At 46.8% G+C, this 21,759-nt stretch overlaps 1 protein-coding gene across 4 annotated transcripts; it reads right to left on the reverse strand.

The window, feature by feature from the left end:
* Nucleotides 1-162: 162 nt before the first annotated feature.
* On the reverse strand, nucleotides 163-21,750 carry tsc2 (TSC complex subunit 2). 4 transcript variants are annotated; one of them, XM_076147866.1, is made up of 41 exons: nucleotides 21,653-21,750; nucleotides 19,355-19,517; nucleotides 19,110-19,196; nucleotides 18,898-19,008; nucleotides 18,634-18,796; nucleotides 18,259-18,376; nucleotides 18,109-18,157; nucleotides 17,135-17,260; nucleotides 16,963-17,036; nucleotides 16,722-16,848; nucleotides 15,921-16,064; nucleotides 15,681-15,818; nucleotides 15,498-15,601; nucleotides 15,284-15,365; nucleotides 14,956-15,111; nucleotides 14,750-14,869; nucleotides 13,683-13,805; nucleotides 13,476-13,582; nucleotides 13,058-13,223; nucleotides 12,757-12,879; nucleotides 12,519-12,653; nucleotides 11,920-12,109; nucleotides 11,640-11,733; nucleotides 11,453-11,555; nucleotides 11,243-11,337; nucleotides 9,002-9,142; nucleotides 6,724-6,885; nucleotides 6,474-6,632; nucleotides 6,271-6,383; nucleotides 5,875-6,123; nucleotides 5,063-5,305; nucleotides 3,124-3,281; nucleotides 2,257-2,876; nucleotides 2,079-2,157; nucleotides 1,909-1,995; nucleotides 1,636-1,822; nucleotides 1,383-1,522; nucleotides 1,214-1,292; nucleotides 1,031-1,122; nucleotides 858-956; nucleotides 163-619 (listed from the first exon to the last, which is right to left on the reverse strand). In XM_076147866.1, the coding sequence occupies exons 2-41, from the start codon at nucleotides 19,487-19,489 to the stop codon at nucleotides 455-457; spliced, it is 5,643 nt and encodes a 1,880-aa protein (XP_076003981.1). In that variant the 5' UTR covers nucleotides 19,490-19,517; nucleotides 21,653-21,750; the 3' UTR covers nucleotides 163-454. The 4 variants fall into 4 exon arrangements, with proteins under 4 accessions (XP_076003981.1, XP_076003982.1, XP_076003980.1 ...); XM_076147867.1 differs by lacking the exon at nucleotides 21,653-21,750 and adding an exon at nucleotides 20,568-20,725; XM_076147865.1 differs by lacking the exon at nucleotides 21,653-21,750 and adding an exon at nucleotides 20,558-20,725.
* Nucleotides 21,751-21,759: the final 9 nt, after the last annotated feature.

Below are 21,759 nucleotides of genomic sequence, written 5' to 3' on the forward strand. Positions count from 1 at the left end.
CTGGTGTATGTTCGGTTGTAGCACTTCTCTCATGCTTTTGCACTTTGACAAAGTCGAATAAAGAGTTTTGACAGCTGAAGTCCACAGAGGCGAGATGGCTTTGGTGACATCGCAGTGCAACACCAATACTAAGCTCCACAAAAACAATCTCCTTTTCCAACCTTTACTGCAGCTTTTCCTTTTATTCTACACACATATTTACACGCCAAACACACGCTGCTCTCAAATGTAGTGTTCGGTTTGTCTGTAGTCGTCTGCTGTGGCCCGGGAGCAGATCTTTATTAGACCCACAGAGTGCAAACATTAGCGTCTCAAAATAACCTGAAAAAAAGCTTGAAATCTAATAAATCAATATTTTCCACAAAACATAAGCAATGGTCTAAGGCAGACATGTGTATGTCTGTGGTTGTGTGTGCGAGTGTGTGAGCTCCTATGTGTCCATCTGTGTCCCTACTCAAACAAAGTCTGTGAAATCGTCCACGGTGGACACCAGCCTCTTCCTCTGCCCCGAGGCCTCTGCGCTGGGCGCCTGCGTGCTCTGCTGGAAGGGTTTCTGCTGCGCGTGTCCCTGGGTCAGGGAGATGCCCGGGGTGGAGCGAGACTGGATGTCCTCTTGGGCCTGAGCAAAGACAGACGGGGAGCGACGAGACAGACGGGGAGAGAAACAGAGAGAGAGTGAAGAGTTATAACGAGGGACAGAAAAGATGAAGAGGTCATAGGTGAGAGCCAAAGAGAGAAGTACTTAAACTTTGTCCACATTGACATGGCTGACATATCCAAATAAAAGAAGTGTGTGTATGTCTGTGTGTGTGTGTGTGTGTGTGTGTGTGTGTGTGTGTGTGTGTGTGTTCTCTTACCCTGGTCCTAATCCTCTTGATATGCCGTAATCTTGCTAACCATTTGGAGGCGTAGGCGTCGGAGGGATTGGCTCTGTACTGGTGCACCAAAGAGGCCATCTGCAGAGAGACCCAACAAGTTGAAGTGTGTGTGCGTGTGTGTGTGTGCTTGAGTGTGTGAGCCAGAGACTTACATTTGCGTGCAGGGCCATCTGTCGGACTAAAAGAGGAAGGTTGAGGTCTGAGACTATTTTGGCCACCGTCGTGTCGACTAACGCCTCCAGGTCTAAAAACAAAAAACACAAAAGAACAGCAAAGTGAAGAGAAACAGCACAAACAGGAAGTGTGTGTGTCTGTGTGTGGGACTGTGGGCTCACCTTTGCGGCACTGCAGTGTGACAAGGTTACACTCGTAGTCCAGCGGTTTAATGATCACTTCCACAAAGTTAAACTGACCCTGTAGGAGAAAGAAGAGAGATGAGCTGACTGCACTATTGTGTATGTTGAAGTGTTATGTTTGTGTAAGTGTGTGTGTTTATGTTCTTACCTTTATGGTGCCCAGTTTGTACTCCTCCCCTGCGTCATTGTACACCACCATGACAAAGTCGTTGCCGATGTGTCGCTTTTTGTTGCAGCAGCCCTTGTCGCTCTCTTTGTTTGGCATCAGTGTGGCTATGTGGAAAATAGCTGCAGACACACACACACACACACACGGTCATCAGACACACGGTCATCCGGAGACACACACACACACACACACACACAAACACAAATGCGCACACACGAGCACACACACTAACCTTGCATTATGTCGTCGTGCCAGCAGTAGGTGAACTCTCCGTCGTCGCCGTACTGGTCCAGCCCGCCGAGGAAGATCTGGTCGGGGTCGCAGTCCTTCAGGTGGATTAGCTTCCCCAGGCCGGTCAGGAAGGAGGCGTAGCGGTTGGACCCGTACTCGTTGGACAGGATGGCAACCTCGTTGTTCACCTGGGCAGAGAGAAGAAGAATAAACAAATTTACGATGATGAGACGAGACGTGATGGGCTGTGTGCAGAAGATGGAGCGTTTCCCACCTGACCGGCTCCCACGAACACCACTCCGATCTTGTGGGTGTCATAAGGAGGCATCTGGTCCAGAACCTTCACGGCCCGATCGATCACCTGCGGCGGAGGGTCAAACGTGTTAAACTCTTCTGTTACAACGGCGGGAGACGATGGCGGCGGCTGTGTAGGCGAGGACCTACCTGAGTTTTTGGCAGCAGCAGGGGTTTGTTGGCTTCATTACCAAAGAAAGGAGAGTGGTAGAGCTGCAGGAAGACAAAACTAGAGGAGAAAGAAAGAGGTGTGGTTGCTGCGCCGACACATTTGCCGTGAGGGTTCCAGCGAGCGTGTGGATGTTTGTGACCTGTGAGTGTGCAGTACCTGGGGCTGAGTCCGGAGATCTTCTCTGTGTTGCTGGGTCCGGGCCGACTGTGGTAGGTGTCCCTGTCCGTCCTCCTCTCTCTCCTGGACGAGGGGGCCGACACGGAGATGGTGTGACCACGCGGCCGGTGGCCCCCGCCGGGAGAGATGGGTCCCGGTTGGGGGAGCGCTGTTGAGAACTCCAGCCTCATCTTGGCTACTCCGCTCTGAGACGGTGCAGCGCCCGGGGCGTCACTTCCGTGATTCTGTCCTCCCAGTCCATTCGTGTCGCCTCCTGTGGTTCCATCCATCTTCTCCTTCTCCGTGAGGAAGGGCTGCTGGGGCGGCTGGGGCTGCGGTTTGCCCTCTGAGGGTGCACGGGGTCGGGGCGCGTCTGGCAGCGCAGCCCCCGACTCCATGGCAGCCTTAGAGAAGGCTTCAGGTAAGGTCTGAAGCTCGGGGGAGGAGCTGGACTTGTTGAGTCCAGGACCCTGAGCCTGACTTTGCGTCTGAAAGGGAAGCTCCGGCCCTTGGCTCCCAGGGGTGGAGGGGCCAGCAGTGGGTTGATCGATGGGGATGGCGCCCTCGCTTACTTCCTCCAGAGTGGACTTATCATCATCTTGACTGGAGGTGGAGGAGGACTGGAGGTGAAGAAGAAAATCATTGTATTTATTGAAAAAAAAGAATGACAGCAACGTTCCTGAAACCTCAATGGAATGACACCTAGGCCTGAGGCAGACGTCGTCTTTGAGTGTGTGTGTGTGTGTGTGTGTGTGTGTGTGTGTGTGTGTGTGTGTGTGTGTGTGTGTGTGTGTGTGTGTGTGTGTGTGTGTGTGTGTGTGTGTGTGTGTGTGTGTCTGTGTGTGTGTGTGAGGGACCATCACCCACCCTGCTCAGAGTTCCTGGCGGCGGCGTCTTTGTGAACTTGTCAGCAGACATGAAGATGGGATCAGACGGCATGGCTTCAAACTCATCGCTCTCCAGCCAATCAGGCGGCGTGTGTGCCGTGGTGACCCCCGACCCCTCCTCCAGCACCACCACAGAGTCTGGAGCAGGACACAGCGGCAACCATGAGGGTGTGCATCAATCAACACACACACACAGACAAACACACTAGCATCAGGTAGAGCACACACTTACACCACAGTATCATCGGCAACTAGTTCAACCAATCAGAGAGCAAAGATTTCACCCACAATCAATAGTAATTTTGACAGCACACACAAGTCAAGTAGATATGAAAATAAATAATCAAAGCTGAATGAAACAGCATCAAATTGATCCGCTGATGATCAAACAAACACACGCATGCATGTATTGTACACAGACACACACATAAGCCCATAACCTCCTGATCAGAGACACACACACACACACACACAACAGGGGCGGGAGTATCGATCTATCAAAGACTCTTCTCCACAGATGCTATCGTGTGTGATCTTTGCGCCGCATGGATCTGACACACACACACACACACACACACACACACACACACACACACACACACACACACACACACACACACACACACACACACACACACACACACACACACACACACACACACACACACACACACACACACACACACACACACACACACACACACACACACACACACACACACACACACACACACACACACACACACACACACACACACACAAATCAAATAAGAATCAGGATGCGTCTGTAGCGGCCATCAGACGCACCGGGCTGCAGGTGGAGCCTCCATCCCGTGTTCGTATTACACGGACAGAGGAAGCAGAAATGCGGCCACTTTATTACACACACCTCCACAGTCCAATACGACTAATGCCTTATTTTCCATCGTCCTTGTGTGTGTGTGTGAACAGATGAAATTAAATATGAGCAGCAGCCTAATATGAACACAAAGTGAAGCTCATCAGCGTCACACAGGTCAGGTTTGTCTCATGCAGTGGGTGGATGTCTGAATGCCTGAGTGCAGCCAGGAGTCACATCCAGGTCACCCAACAACGTTTCATATGAATGTGAACCATCAAGAGTACAATTAGGGATCCATTCAAAATGATGTGAACTTGAATGTGAACGATCCACACACACACACCATCTCTTACTTTTCTATTAAAACCGGTTTTAAAAAAACGTGTAAATGCTGCATCCTTCACCGAGTGGAACACTGAGCTTTGTGTATTTAATAGCAAGTGGGAGACGATGTTTCTCTGCTAACGTACTGAGCTTACAAAGAACTGAAGGCTACGTGGCGATGAGATGATGATTATGGCGCTCTATTCCGGCTGTGTGGTGCCGGCGAAGAGAGTATGACAGTGAGAGTTTGCTGCCGGGTGGGGGGGGTGGGGGGGCACACATGTCGTAGACGGTACCTGCCCAGGAAATGCTCCTGTGCAGCCTGCCAGGGGCTGGAGGGCCTGGGGGGGCAGAGCCCAGACCCAGAGACCAGACAGGGTCGCCCACTGCAGGCAGGAGGCCAGAGGACACAAATCAGCAACATGAAAACATGAAAGCAACCCATCAGAACAATGAAAAAAAGATGGCTTCAAAAGTTAAAGATAGATGGGAGGATGAAACACTGCAGGCAGGTAAACACTGAAGCAGCCGACACAACAAATAAAATGACAGGGAAAAGGAGGCAAAAAAGATGCGACTGTAGGATGTCTTATAACATCCCTGTCCAGCTCAGCAGGAAGCTAAAGGTCTCATGAAATCTCTGCAGTTTCCGAGCCAACCACCGACACAAAGCATCAACTAATGAAAACAACACAGAAATGACCTGTGAACTCAGTTTCCTTAAACAACGACATGTTGCTCGGCCTTTACTGACCCGTGTTGGAGCGCTGGATCAGGTGTGGCTTCCCTCCGGTGCCGCTGTGCGTTTGGGGTTCGGAGGTAACGGCCGGTGCGGGAGCGGCCGTGCTGGCGGGGGCGCTGGCCGACTCGGCGGGCGGCTCCTTCACGCCTTCCATCGCCATGAGGACGCTGGAGAGCTCCTGCAGGGGCATGTTGCCGAGCTCGGAGGAGAAGGGACTGGGCGGGTTCTCCAGACACATCAGCCAGCTCGTGTTACCTGAACCGGACAACGATTAATCAAAGATTAAGAAGAGATCTGAGTGGTCGACATCCAACTAGGCGGCAACTCACAAGTCACAAAGTATGAAAATGAACTTGCAGAGAGAGGAACCGTGCTTGAGGCAGAGTACACTGTGTCGCCTTTGGTAACGGTGCTGCAAGCAGACAATCTTCCCTCCATTTGTACCCTCATGCAATTAAGACATCCAAGCTTCACAAATCCTCTGCTGGAAACATTTTGTCCTTGATTCCCTGAAGGAACAAATGGGTCAGACAGATCGCTCCCTGCTCACACTAGATTACCGGACTACAGCCACGTTCCAGGTCTCTGCAAGTTCATTTTCGTGTAAGACTGAAATAAAATGAGAACCAGTGGTGCTGTAAAGTCACAAAAATCAATATATACACAACATAATGTGCACAAATACAGTTAAACCCTAAGAGCTGTGTGTGTGTGTGTGTGTGTGTGTGTGTGTGTGTGTGTGTGTGTGTGTGTGTGTGTGTGTGTGTGTGTGTGTGTGTGTGTGTGTGTGTGTGTGTGTGTGTGTGTGTGTGTGATTTGAATACCAGATGGTCTCCGTATGAAGATCTCGGCCCAGCCCTGCGTGAGCATGGGCACGAACTCGGCCAGGCTGGGATTGTCTTTGAGCGGTGTGGGAGCAGCCGGGGCGGCAGAGGTCGAGGAGGAGGAGGGAGGACCCAAACCGTCCAGGGTGGGACCAGAGGAGGGAGAGAGAGGAGCTGCTAACTCGCCCTCCGAGGGGGACACCAGAGGACTGAGACTCTGGGCGGGTCCGGCGCGTAAAGCGTGGCCACCTGGGACAGAACGTGAGATGGGAGAGGAAGGTAGTTGCCATTTGTTAACGATGCCTCCTTTTATTAACTACATAAAACAAAAGGAGTAGAGGGAGCTGCAGTCCTCTAAAAGGAGGCACTCTGTCTTCTGTTCCAGGGTTCTTATACCTGACATGGAGCGGACCCGTATGCGTGTGGCCCTGCTGTGCTGCTGGCTTGACTGAGACTCCAGTTTGGCCGGCGCCTCTTTGGTTATGCGGGTGTGTAACGTCGGGTCGGACCTGCAGGAGCGAGAGAGGCCGCCGTGAAACCACGACATGCCAAAGGAAGTGTGTTGTCCAAGTTTGTTAGCGTTTGGCCCGTTGCGTTACCTGGTCATTTCCCCGCCTCCTCCCAGCCGTTCGGCCATGTCGAGGCCCAGCAGAGCTTGTGTTCTGACCCCGCCGCTGGTCGTGATGGTCACCAGTTTGTTGCCCACCAGCCAGGTCATACTGCGACCGCCTGCCAAGAGGAACTCCGCAATTGGGGACCTAGACGGTTGGCGGGAAGTCAATTATTTTTTTGACAACAAACACATACACACACACACACACACTCAAAACAAAAACAATCCGATCCAACCTTTTGGGCAGTGCTGAGAAGTTGGAAAAGACATATCGTGCCATCATATCCAGACAGGTCTCAGTCAGCTCTAGGTGGACCGTCTTCATCCCTTCATCCGCCTGAGTCACGGCGTTCTCGTCTGCAGAGCCTAGACTGCAGGTGGTGGTTGAGGTGTGCATCCTACAGGACGGGACAGAAATTAATTCAACACAAATATATGCAATCTCTGATAAGCAGAGAGAAAAATGTAACTTTACCGTTAATACACTACCTATTTAAAGACATACACAAAAGCATTTCTGTGTATGTCACAAGCAACCCATGTATCCAAATACAACAGGCAACACACTCTTCCCTGACGCATGCGCAAACACATGCTGGGATGTGGTATAAGTGTAGGGATCTTTGTTTATTATGTATAGAGCTTCAAATGATCTGTGACATGTTGTGTGTGTTCTTTTCCCCGTGAAGCCGCCAGGTAGCATGAGCGTGTTAACATCTGCAAATGGGCCAAGTTTCTTCACTAATTTATATATTGGAGAATGAGCAGCGCCTGTCTGTATCCACAACAACCATTACTGAGCCTCTAATTCAGGTTTAATGCTGTTGTCACTGATGGACTACGAATGGTGAAACAAGGCTGGACTGCTCCCAAACGCCTGTCCCTGGTGTTGAACAGAGGCCCGTAATGGCGCACTGACTCAGGGCTGAAGTAAACACGTTTAGAATTAATGATTTAGAAAAACACTCAGGATGACTAAGACCAAATTACTGCTCTCGCTTTAACGCTCTCTCAATGACTTTCCCTCCCTCCCTCCCTCCCTCCCTTCCACGATGAGGTGTATACAAGTAATGCAGACCACTTTTCTGTCTCGCCCTCACTGAATACAGACGAAAGCCAAACGGGAACAAATCCTAAAAGAGCAACGCGCGGTTATGAGTTACGTGATGTCAGATTTATGTAAGCAGAAAACCTTACAGACACACCGGAGCAGAACTTTAACTCTGCTCACTTTTATATGGTTTAAGTTCATTAAAACTGCAGGTGGGAGGGGTGTCTGAGGGGATTGCACTATGCCTCCTTTTGAAGCTTTGAAGATACAAATAATTAAATTCTCTGGCTATATTCCGAAGTTTTGTCAGACACTTACTGAAGTTCTGTTGGATCAAACGACCCAAGTCCCAGCATGTGATTTAACCATTATAGTCTACATTCAATTTGAAACATTAAACTGTGGTTGTGTTATCTGAGGTTATGGAGACAATGGGATTATGTCACACACATACGGGTTAACATTGGAGACACAGAATCAGCTGTAGGAAATGTTTGATCTGCAGCCATCAAAGCAGGTTAAACCGATAAATATTGCAGCTGCAGCCGTCTTTCAAATTAAAGCCAATTACCAAATTATGATGGCTTCTTCTGCCCCCTGTTGGACGGGGGTGGAATAGCGTAATAAAGACGTTGGCATTCTGACAACAATTCTGACTCAACAACTGCAATGTTTGATCGTAAACCAATCGCTCACTTCTACAGGTCAGCCAAGCAGAAAGGTCAGGATGTAGGTTTGGAAGCGAGGGGCAGTGTGTGTGTGTGTGTGTGTGTGTGTGTGTGTGTGTGTGTGTGTGTGTGTGTGTGTGTGTGTGTGTGTGTGTGTGTGTGTGTGTGTGTGTGTGTGTGTGTGTGTGGATGACAATGATTTGAACCAGACAAAATGTCAATTTAAACAAAACACAGATCCAAAACATGCAAGCAAACAAAGCGGTTGTGTTGCCATTATCCCTGTTGGGGGGACGGAGGGGTTTCAATTAGAAGATCCCATCACTTTGACTACATGTGCTTTGTGTCCCTCCTGCCATTCATTTGTTGTTAGGCCAAACAAACCAGCCAGCACTGCACCCAGTGATGAGAGACACACACACACACACACACACACACACACACAAAACATTCACATTTTTGTGAATAAAAATATGCCCGACACAAAATAAACACAAACAGCAAAAATCACACAGAACAACATCAACACGGGTCGAGATGTTTTCTGCAAACACTGCATGCACAACACAAACGTACGATTGCAGCCCAAAACAAAACAGAAACGGCAACAAACAAACCCTCCTCCAGCATGCAGCCCCGTCCCCCCAGTCCAGGTATCCCTGGCGACAAACCACCCAACGGCCGCCCAGCGGATGACACAGACGTATTGTATATCCCATCAACCATCCCACGGAGGAAGCAAGGAGTGTTTGGGTTGTTGTTTGTTTGTCATTACCCAGGCGGCTCTTCTCTAACCTGCGGACTGCGTGCTCGGAGACACTGATGCTGCGGGAGCGGAAAGCATCCATGGCTGACAGGTCCCTCAGCTCTTTAACTGGAGAGCTGCTGCTATTGGCTACCGCTGCTGCCGCCTTCGCCACTTTGGCCGCCCGCAGACTGGGTGGTGATGAATGCCATGGCGATGGGGCAAGGGGAACGGGCAGTGTGCGGAAAAGGGGGATGGGGGGCAGGTCGTCGGTAAAGGGTGGTGTGGCGATTTGGGAGTTCGGCGGGAATGTGGTGTGTGGAGGTGTACCAGGACACAGCGGGGAATCGTCACGCCAACATCAGAGCAACAGCCACGAAAGCCAGTGACCAAGGGGACACACGCCACAAACAGAGGGGGCAGAGTACAAAGATTAGGGCCACAAAGGTCAAAGGGCAGGTATTGCGGGAGAAGGGGAGGGCCCAGTGGGAATGAGGGAAGGATCCACGATGACACAACCAACCCCCAAAACCACAACCCCAAGCAGCGCCCGATCGCAGGAAGGAGGCAGGAGAGGGGGTCAAATGAAGAGTTGAAAGAACAAAACAAGGTGATAATTAACAGCAGTGAACACTATGAATCAGATTACTGGAAAGCAGAGAAGAAGAGAGGAGAAAAAAGGGGTAAAACATCAACCAAAGGGTAACAGATAAGCTACAGAAGAGGGTAAACGGCTCCTGCCATTCACAAAAGAAAATACGGACACACGGAAGGTATTCAGGAGAGCAACAAAATACACATCATTTCACACAGCAGGTACAAAGTGAAGGCGAGGAATGATACAGAGGAAGATAAAAGTAGGTATGGACTCAGCACAGGCCTGAGCAAACAGAGGTTAAAACACAACCACAGCATCACAGTAAACTGAAAATGAGATGCAGGGTTGAACAGGAGGGCTGGATAACAGCATGTCTGGAATACTTCAGAGGAAAACAATTCAAAACTACACTGCGTAGGCCCCCTTTGAATACATTTCATTCTACTTGTTGATATTGGTATATATATTCAATAATAGGGGCCCCACAACCTCATTTCAAGCTATGAAATTCAGACATGCTGCACTCCGACCCGACAGGTTACTCTGAGCGACACAGGAACACATTACCAGCTAAATGATCGCACAATATGCAATACTGCAAAGTGATCAGATATGGATGATCGGGAAGAAGCGCTATAGTGGCACATGCGCTCGCTTATGATGACAGCATGGGCCTGTCTGTAACTAAGTCATGTAAAGGACGAGATTAGTTTGTGTGGTCGTGGAACAAAGGAGGCCGGCAGGTAAGGACGAGTGGATATGAGAGAGAAATAAGAAATGCACGCAGGGTTAATATGCAGCTACACTCAATCCCCAAATTGCAGTGTTTTGTAACTGGCGGCTTGTCCAGGAACACCAACCTGGTGTGAGAACACACTGGTTACAAGAAACCACAGGTTCCTTTTATGGCACTTGACAGAAAATCAATCTGCTCCTCTTTAGTGCCGTCAAGGTGGAAAATTAAATTGGAGTGAAGCAGAATAAATATCTGGAACATCGAGTACTTAAGTTACTTTAGGTGCTGTTATTGAAAGGCATTAGGGGGACGCAGAGAAAGATGCCTGGCTGAGAATAGCCTCCTTACACCTCTTCTATACATTCTTAACTACAGTTATAGAAGAAAACAAAAGTGAGGAGATGAGATGTGAAAGCTCAAGGGAACGAAAAACAAAGTTGGTTCCTCATGCTGTCGCCATGTGAAACCCTTCTATGAACACTTGGCAGACACATTGACACAAACACCTGAGCAGGACAACGCCATACACTCACACGCCGCCACAGGATTCAGACTGCAAACTTCAATCGCTGGTCAATCACTGGCTCATGTCTCAGAATTATAACACAGAGTTGTTGGTTGTAATAGAATTAACTGCAGGGCCACTTACTTATATTACATAATTTATAGATCCATTCGTGTTAATGTGTCCGACCCCTTTAAGTCATTAGAACGAGAATAAATGGACTTAAAATAACAGAACATACAGCAGAAAAACAATTGAAAAAGCATAAAACATAAGTAAATAACAAATATGATGAAATAACGATCACCATGGCAACCATCACGCCACAATGCCAGTCTTGCCGAGTCCTGGGCTCCTTTGGTGGCCCCAGCCCTTACAGCATAATGGCTGAATGGTCACTGAGTGTATGGTGCCGCCGAGTGTGTGTGTCTTTGTGTGGATGTGTGCTTTACCTTTTGGGCCGCTCATTGAGGCTGGTGCTTCGAGCACGAAATGAACTTTGCTCGTGACCGTCGTCGAACGGAAGCAGGGCGTTGGAGCGCAAGCCCTTAAGGTGGACATAAAGAAAGTTAAGAAGAAATGTTAATTCTAAACAAATGTAACAACAGTGAGTGATCGAGTGACAGACAGACAGACAGACAGATAGAGACACACACACATACCTTTGTGATATACTGAACAAAGTCCTTGCGGAAGGGGAGCCTGCAGCGTATAAACCACATGGCGATCACATGGTGGGCCAAGGACACGATGTACTGGTTGAACCTGACAGTCGAGGAAGACATTAAGAGGTCAGAATTGATCCCTCTCACGTAGGTGCTGTACTTGTGATTGTGTGTGGATACTTACTTAGAGGGGTTAGTGTAGGGCAACGAAATGGCAAACACACTGACGTACTGCTCGGCCACAAAGTTGGCGTACAGACGAGGCAGACGCACCAGAGCTAGTTAACAAAAAAGGAGTGACAACAATAGCTATTTGTTATTCAGTGCTCACTGTGATGGACAGTTGCCCTCATTATGCAGAGGAAGCGGAGGGTATCTAAACATCAGACCTGACTAGCTGACCTTCAGTATCCAGTTTAAGTGGAAACAAAAGAAACGAACGAAAGAAAAGCTTCAACACTCACTGGAGAGGAACTCCAGCATAGGTGATGCCATGGCAACGGTTGCAGAGATGTGAGTTAACTTGACAATGAGAGCCGGTAGGAGCTTGATCATGATGTCAGGCATCTCCACTGTGCACATTGTCAAGGCCACCACACACTGCTTGGCACAGCGGTAGATGAGGCCCGTCTCCAAGCACTGAACCAGTTCTCTCTGTGGAAGGTAAACGGGTAAAGAGGAAAAGAGTCAATTCATTAAATTACAGCTCCGGGATCCCAAAACTTTAGCAAGAAGCCACTGTGGTTGTATCTTAAGATGTCAGTCCAAGATGCTGAATGTGAAAAGTAACACTTAACCTACAGGAAATGACACAGAGGGTACATCCACTACTTTTCCACCACTTTACTTTACAGTATTCAATTTAGTTAATTTATTTCATTTAGTGTGTTTTTTAATTTAATTATTCCCGAGCTGCTGTTCTTATATGTTGTTTTAAACGTTGTTTCTTGTTGTCTTTTTATGTTATTTGTACGCACAAAGGACCAGAGCAAATTCCTCTTAAGTGTTAATTTAATATGGCAAATAAAGCGATTCTGATTTTGATTCTACCCACAACACCCACCTGTCTGGATTGCTCCAGGTAGATGTGGTAAGAGGTGATGGCAGTAAGCACAGGAACCACCGCCAATTGTACATCGGTACGGGAAAAACCATCTGGTGTTTTCTTCAAACGTTCTGAGATAAGACGATCAGTCACCTGCACAGACGCACAAAAAAGATATTTGGTGGTGCATAAACATGTGAATCCAAACCTATGGAGTGCTTAGTTTGTTTGCATGTGTGTGTACTGTCTATACAACCATGCAGCAGAGTGTAGAGCACAGATGGTCCAAGCTGCAAGGTGAGGTGAGTAGCAGCACTTTATACTGCAGCGTCCATGGCAGCTTGTCAAGAACCAGCTTCAAAACCTTCCAGTCTGTCTCCTGGAAAGACCATTCCAAGATCAAACACCAAACAATGTGATATATGCAGGAACAGCTGGAAAAAATACTGATACTGGATGTGACGCAAAAAAAGATACACATTAAGACTATCAACTCTACATCTGCTAAGAAAGTTACGTTTTGGGCTGTGTTTGCATGTGTGTGTGTTTGTATGTACCATCTTCAGGCACTGCAATAGTACACTAAAGGCAGGTGCGTAGGGCAGGTAGGCGGAGCGAACAGAGGAAGTAGAGGGGGCGGGAGCGGTGGAGGGAGCGGGGCTGCCAGCAGGAGGAGATGTTGAACCTGTTGGCTTCTTTTCAGTGATGCGCTTCTCTGGCTCCCTGTGGCAAGAACAAGACACCAATCATAGTAACCTATCCTTTGATTTCCTAACCCACGTGGCAGGGCTGCGGGGTCGGAGACCAACCCAGCATGTACCGACTGAGAGGCGTGTCTTTGAAGTGTGGGAAGAAATCAGAGAACTCGAACCCGCTCAAAAATAGAGCATGTCTTTCTGACACCATCTATGATTTAATTAAACCACGCCGTTGATGCAAATGTATTCTAGTGAGCAAAGTGGCGAGTGTCCTCACCCTGTGTCACAGTAGCAGTAAGGGCTGAACCTCATGGCCCCCTCTTTGTTGGGGACCCCAAGACGGTGAAGAGAGTCTGCTCGCATCATGAGGAAGAAGTCAAAGACCTGCAAGAGGGAACGAGAGGCAGGAGTCAACGCAGGAAGAGGGGACAGCGTATTTGCAGTCAGACACACAAATAAAGACCCAAGAAGAAATTATGTCCACCTGTAGGCGAATACTGGAGGCGATAGCGGAGCTGTACTTGTTCTTGTAGTGAAGCTGCAGGTGGCTGATAAGCAACTCGTAGACACGACTGGCGTGGCTGGCTGGCAGGCTGTAAAGTTTGCTCTGTCAAGTGAGAGAGAGAGAGAGAGAGTGAGAGCGGTAAAGGATGGACAAGTTTGTCTGCCAGCAGGGCTGTACTTCATACTAAATCAATACTGACTGATTAGATTCTGCGAGATTCACAAACGTTCTTAAAAAAATATATTGGTGTCAAGTGGGGCTGGTCTCAAGACGAAATTTAAAACAAGCTGATAACATCACTAATAACCAAACCGTACCACAACTTACTCAGTCTTAATATTAAAAAAAGTAAGGAAATGAAATCCTTGAACACAAACTCAGATGTGCTCATCATTCCTTGCTTGTAGGTGTTGTGACATAGATGTAATCTCCTACAATGACAAATACATATTTATCCAGTTTGGTAAACCATGTTGTGATTATTTATTTGTGAATTTCTCACTGAAGAAAGCTTTTTTAAATGAAAGAATGATGTTGTCTCTGTCTATGTTTTCTATGCTATACTTCAGCTGATGAATTATTGTTTTGCATGCGGATACCGGTTTCTTCCAACATGCTGCTTAAAGCTGCATTGGAACTTTAAAATACTTTTTTTGCATCATGATAGGAGTCCATAAATTCTGTGCTCTGTGAAACGTAACGTCATTCGGTAGCACCCCCTGCTGGGGAAATCTGATTGGGGAAAAATATTTACAACCAGAAAATATCACTGTTGAGTACAAGGGGGACGTCTGCCTAAACTGTAAAGCTGATTGATATTGGGAGTTGAGGGGGCAGGACAGGGAGCAGCAGGAGGAAGTGGAAGGAGGGAGTCAATCAAATTTGTCAGCGTGTGTGTGTGTGTGTGTGTGTGTGTGTGTGTGTGTGTGTGTGTGTGTGTGTGTGTGTGTGTGTGTGTGTGTGTGTGTGTGTGTGTGTGTGTGTGTGTGTGTGTGTGTGTGTGTGTGTGTGTGTGTGTGTGTGTGTGTGTGTGTGTGTGTGTGTACCTGCAGGATTTCCAGTAGACCCAGTATAGCAGTCTTTACATCCTCCATAGGAGACTCTGCTGTTGGGTCTCTGTCAGAAATTTCCAAGGACCCTGAAACCACCAGAGACCGGCTGGCCACCTACATGGAGAGATTGATGTGGCTGAGCATGTATAAAATGGAAAGATAGAAATAATAAAAAGGTGTGTGTGTGTGTTTGTGTGTACCCTTTCTATGATGTCCAGTAGGCTGGTGAAGTGGTGTGTGTTGCAGCCCTCAGCAAGGTCCACTAGCAGCTGTGTGGCCTGTTTCCTCACAGCCAGATCTCGGTCCTCAGCTATCCCACTGAGCAGGGGGATCACCACCATTTCAATCAACTCATCCTGAGGCAAATTGACAAAGACAACGAGAGAAAACTGCATTTTAGCAATACCTTCACCTGAGGAAGCATCAAAGCAAACATCCATGTTGCATAACAGCTAAGTACAGTTAAAGTTGAATAAACACAAGTCTTGGGATACAACTATACGAGTGTGAGTGTGTGAAGACACAGACCTCATACAGCTGTCGGTTGGTGCTGAGAACGAAGGACAGAATGTGAAGCACTTTGATCCTTATCACACTACGACTCTCGTTCCTTCCATTTCAAGACATCAAGATAACAGAGGGGGACAGAAAAGGTTGTAGAGACAGAGGCAGGGTGATGATTACGGAGGGACTCAAAGTTTTCCAACACAATGGCCACGCGAAACAATACTGTGTGTCCTACCTGAAGAACTTCTCCATGAGGCGGTGAAGGCTCTGAATCCAGCCATCCTTGGCCGGCTGGATGGACTGAGCCCTGTATGAGATGAGGGTGAGCACTGACGCATCCTGTGACACACACAAGGGGAAGATTACAGAAGAAACAAGAGGCACTCCCAAGTGACTAGAAAAAATGCAAAGAACTAACAGGTCTCTTGTCGGCACATTTTTCCACCAGACTGAAGAACTTCTCAGTGGAGCCATGGTAACCGTTCTGCTCATACAACTCTTCTACTGTGGTCAACAGCTCATAGACAATGGCCTTCAACTCTGCACTGCCTATCGTCTGTGAGAACAGGAGAGACACCTGGTCAAATAACAGCAAGTTATTTTGTAGTTGTTTAGTTAGTGCGTGCGTGCGTGCGTGCGTGCGTGCGTGCGTGCGTACCTGTATCTGCTGCAGCAGCCTCTCTATGATGCCCAGTAGAATGTCCCAGGTGACGACCTGCAGCTCTTTGCCATATTTCTTGATCAGTCTGGTGACTGACAGGACGATTTCATAGGAAACCACTTCATTGGCACAGGACATAGCCTGAGCAGCGGGACACAAACAACAAATGGTCATTACAACACTGTGTGTAAGAATTGTAGCTGCCTCCTCTCTCAAAGCACAGAGCTGTTAAACCAAGACTGAAGCAGTATATAGTGCAGCATATTCTCATGGTCTATCATCTGGGACAATAACCCTAACGTGTCTGTAATGGGACACAGGTGCACTAATTGACAATTATCATGTTTCCAATTTTGCATGATGCTACGTAGTCAGAGTGTCGTTTCACTACTTTTATACCAAACTAGCATCTTTTTGTTGTTTCTCATCCAACATTCACTCATTATTTCGCAAAGCTTGGCAGATGTACATGCTTGGAACAAATATAGCTTTACTGCAAAGCTAAAAAGCACAAATAATTATAGAATAATAGACACTAAACACTGAGCCTTAGACCCACGCTTACATACTGCTCATAACATTATGCCTGTAAACACATGCAAGATAATTGGAACAAGAAGTTACAACTTCACTGAATGAATAAAGCCTGTTTTCATTATAATATAAGTCAATGCTGAGTTTCATCTTTCTTTAGAAATAAACAATGAATTAATTATTCCGGTCAAGAAATCAATATACTGGATGTCTGCATGCAAAGGTTTGTATGTATGTGTGCGCGTGTGTGTGTTTGTGTTTTACCTTATAGAAAGATGGCAGCACCAGTGTGGGTGTGTTTTTGAGGGCAGGGAGTCTGTGTGCGCCCCATAGCGCCATTCCCACAAAGAATACTGCGCCTCTCAGCAACGGTGCATCCTCCATATACATTCTGGTAGAGATGGCAGCAGGTTAGAGAGACACACACAAACACACAGAGTTACCTGATTTTACATTCATTAAAGATACCAAAGGCTAAGAAGGGCGCTTAGGCCAGTGACAGTACCCCTCTTCCATTATGCGGCACATGGTGTAAATAGCACTGTGGCCGAGGTGAGTGCCTAAGACCTTCCTCATCAGCTGGAGACGCAGAGGAGCACAAAGAGAACCAATGGATGATGAAGAAAGGAGTAGATGATGCTGACGAAGTATGTGTGCATGTATACGTATCCTCTCACCTTCCAGCATGACTCACAAAACTCCTTGACATTGACAGTGCGACAGAGTGTGATGATGAAGACAGTCAGCGACTCCGAGGGCAGGCAGTTGTAACACACCACTGCGTCAAGTACTTGAAGTGCCACCTGGAACCAGACAGCAGGCACACACACATTTACTAACCTAATCAACCTCGAACTGGTGTTGAATGCAAGCAAAACTAAACAATAAATTAATATTTCACTTATTAATGACAGAGATCAATAATACCAGAGCAACGGTTTTGCATGGTGGAAATGTGGATGCACTAAATTACCTAACATGTTCCAAAATCTGGAGTTAAGCAAAGACTTTGCTATGTTTACAAATATTAATAGAAGTCTACAGTTGATAAGACAGAAAAGATTAAAGATTGCTTCATAGGTGCCTGGAGGTTTGAAAGAGGTTTGTGTTTGCTTATCAACACTGTACCTTTAGATACACATGCTGATCAGCAATCAACATAATGACACATGAAGCCCAAATATACACGCACAAGGTAAGAGAATGTTGATTTCATTGCAAATTGTGCATGATTTAGCGCTTGATTACTTGTATTTTCATCCATTCCCTATTTTACAACTTGTGGAGTTGCTGGATATGATGGCTTCAGAGCAGTGACTTTCCATATTAGATGCAACTAAGTCCTTGTGTCCTCGTGTCAGTCCGGTTTCCGATTCCAGCGAACAACAACAATATTCATGAGCTAAGTCATGAGGGGTCAGCATGTGCAAGACAACTTGCTGAATGCTAACGAGGAGATACTTAACAAAGAAACGTTACTATTGTAGATCAAGCGGGCTAGAGTTTAGATGGCAAACTGGTGATTCGTGGACTCGGGTAAGCATTTTCATTCTGTATGACTTGATCGGGATAGCAAAACAATACACTGACCTAAATTCAACAGCAAGAAAACTAAAACAACATCTGACCAACAAAGTGACAAAACACCTGCCTCAATATCTGTTGAAGATATGGTTTTGTTGCACAGCAGACAGATTTTGCTGCAGACGGCAAGAAAAAAGATGCAAGAAAAGACAAATTGAAACACAGTTCTTGAATAACAAAATAAACATTGTGTAGTGTCTATTGGTTTTGGACTTACTGGACCATGGTGGACACATTTTGGTCAAGGTAGCAGCTGTTGAATTTCACCAGATTTACAAGAACATGAAGAAAGTCAGAGGTGAGACCAATGTCCATCCACAGGAGGACAAAGCGTGCTAGGGGAGAAAGACAGGATCAAAATAATATAGAAATAGGTTAAATTAAAATACTGAAAGGCAGAATAAGCTTTACAGTAGCCCAACTACCTTAACAATTCACAAAGAGCTCGTCATATGGCCCTTAAGTGCAGTCTTTACTCTGCAGATTCTTCATGATTTACGCATTTGATCAAAGATGCCCAAATCGCCTAATTTGCAAAATGAGACGGAGTGAACCGGTTAGCCAGGCAGTGCAATTCTGAGCAGAGCTTTACCTATGTCCTCCTCCAGGTACGTGATGTCTTTGCCGTTCTCTGTCAAGGCTTTGAACACCTCCAGCCGGTCTGAGAGGTCCTCGTTGCATGGCTGGTAGTCTCTGATGACATCTTTAATGATCACATTGAAGAAGTAGGCTCTCAGAGGGCCGAGCCGCTCGCCCTGCAACGGAGCATACATACGTGAACACGGTCCCACGACTCAGTAAACTTATTATGAATGAATATATTTCTTCTGTGTGTGCATGTGCTGAGTTTCTCTACCTGTCCCTGAATAATAGCTCTAAGCAGCTGGAGCGCAGTGTGCCTGGCCTCTGGCGGCTGCCCTGGATTCAGCATGTCCTCCACAGCTTTCCATACTGCCTCCACTGCATGCTGCACACACATACAGGAGGTCGCGCACACAGAGAGGTTAACTAACACAGCTGGCCGCATGTACTGCAACATTACAAGTATCAAAACTGCAACAGACGTACTTCTTCAAATTTCTTTGTTTTGGCCAGATCACAGACGTGGGTCATCATCCGAACCCGAGTGCTCAGGCCACAGTCCGGGTGGAGCTCCTGAAAAACAGAGGGGAGGGTGAACGCTATGGATGCAAATAAGACACGCGAGCTGAGTCAAGGTTCAGGAAAAAGAGGGGCGGTCATCCAAACTGTTATGAGTGTACAGTATACGAGCAAGGAAGATCAGGCAGTCTTCGCCGTCTGCCACTGCACACCTTCAGGATGTCGGTGGTTATAATAAACTCGGACGGTTTTGTGTCACTCTGCTTGCTCGGCAGCCGTTGGGGTCCCAGGCCAAAGATCCCCTTCACTTTATCCTTTAAGCTCTCTTTGCTTGGCTGCTTGTTCATGGTGCAGGCTGGAGTGGCAAATGGCTGCCTAGAAAAACAGAAGCACACATTTATGCATGTTTATATTTAGTCAAGTCAAATATAGCATGGATCACTTTACTGCACAAACCAAAACTTGCTGTTTAGGGCATTTAGGGCATATAACCAACCACAAAAACACACCTGTTGTGCGTTTGCACTGACCTGATCACTAGCCATTGGCCACATACATATAATATGACAAACCCCAAAATAAAGCATTAAAACACAGACCTGTACATATGCATATCCGTCAAACAAGATCACAATTATACAAAGTAGGTGTATTGTGGAAATCTATGTGTACCTGATGCTGTCAGAGTAAATTCCTTTTTGTACTGTACATGATGTTTTTTTTGCTATGAGCTGCTTTAAGCGCCTCCCAGAGGGCAGCAGGTCAGACACACCTGGCCTTGTTTTCTGTTCTCATAGTCTACAAACCTCCAGGTGATACAAGGTCAAGAATATTCAAATTATTCACGATATGACACTCCAAAATACACAAAGCACAGTTTGGCTGATTTGCAGGTGGAAAGTCATCTGAGCAGGGGGGGGGGGGGGGCAAGAGTGTCATTATATCATAGCCTTGACGTGTATTATGAAAGGAATCGAAATGTTGCCTCATACACCGGTAGCGACAACAAAAATGACAAGTCAGATGATCAAATACGCAGCAGGAGCTTAAACATGAGAACGCCATAACTCGTCGACATAGGCTGCCAGCAGTGCAGAGCAGAATAGAATAGTAATTCTAGGGTTCAAATCCGAAAGAATCTGCCGTCATGTGGACTTGAGAGAGACGCAGACAGAGACCGATAGAAAGGGGAGGGGAGGGGAGCAGACAACGACTGGTCTGTTTCAGTTCAACAACAACAACCACAGCGGTGCAAGATAGCTTGGGACCAAAGCTGCTGCTGCTGCTATCCGCAAATGTTTGACCACACAAACAGGACAGAGTGTGAAGAAAAACACAATGTCACTCACTGGACCGTTAGCTAGGCTTTACATGAGCTTAAACCGGAGAAAAACAACGCCCCCCTCGCCACTCACCTTACGTAACTTATTTCAATGTTGTTGTCATTCAGTTCGTACGCCACCAACAGAGCCACCAGCCTCTGTTACGTTGATAGCAAGTGGCTGTTGGTCGCAGCAGGCTCGTTCTCCGCCGGACTGAGTCCTGCACTCATCTACCGGATGACACGCTAACGCACCGCCACAGCCACTTCCTATAAAAACACGCTTGCTGCACTGCCTCACGGGAAATGGAGTTATAGCAAGCTAAAGGCCAATTCTTGCTAAACCACTTTACTGTTGCTGTTTTTGTGTTGTGTTCCACAGAACAGTGAATCGTCCGATACGCTGTTGTTTAGTTTTCTAGTCCATACACACTTTGCTTTGCGCAACCGTATTGCGGCGACGTAGCGTCACTACTGGAAGTTATTCATGACTAAGAAGCTAGCTTAACCCAGCTAAACGTGCTGATAGCGTCGAAGTTGGTTCACCATTGGTGTCAGCTGATGTAGCACCATCAATCTGTCTATAGGTGGCGCATTTGGATAAATAAAATGGGTAGAACTAATTGTGTTGCTGTTCATTACAGCAATTTGCAAACAAACAAATAAATATATTTCACTAACGGGCGCTCACAACAGCAAAACTCTCAGCAAACCTATTTTGTGTATGATTATCATCGTGTTATTATATAGGTCAATACATCACCAAAAGGAACAAATCAGTTTGCTTTGGTTTCACGTGATTGACAGAAATGTTCTTTTTCATTTTCCTTGCAGGTCTTTTGAAAAATAATGGCCTGTAGTACGAAAACTACACTATTTCCATTGAAGGAGTCTGGCTCATTCTCCATAACTATTTTATTCCAAATAAACTTGATTTAACAAACATAGATGATAGATGTCCCACGAATTCTAACATATTTAGAATCCAGACCAATAAACAAATCCCAAATTTGCAGGTTTGAAAATGATGAATCTTCGGAACAAAAGTAGAGGGTTGTATAATTTTGCTAACCTTGCACACATTCTCATTGGAATTAAGGCCAGGAAATGTTAGCACTTACTTCAACAATGAATATTTCGTCATTTAACCTGGTTAGCTTTAAACCAAATAAAGTGTACTTTTATTTACCGTGTATCGTTAACCAATCAGATGTGACCCTCGTGACGTGGTTACATCGATTGAGAAACGAACTTCAGCACTTTCAGGCTTCCATGGTTCGCGTCCGCTCCAAAAGG

This window comes from Genypterus blacodes, unplaced genomic scaffold (genome assembly GCF_046128005.1).
Source record: "Genypterus blacodes isolate CSIRO-AG114 ecotype Tasmania unplaced genomic scaffold, CSIRO-AGI_Gbla_v1 ptg000039l_1, whole genome shotgun sequence".
NCBI classification, from domain to species: domain Eukaryota; kingdom Metazoa; phylum Chordata; class Actinopteri; order Ophidiiformes; family Ophidiidae; genus Genypterus; species Genypterus blacodes.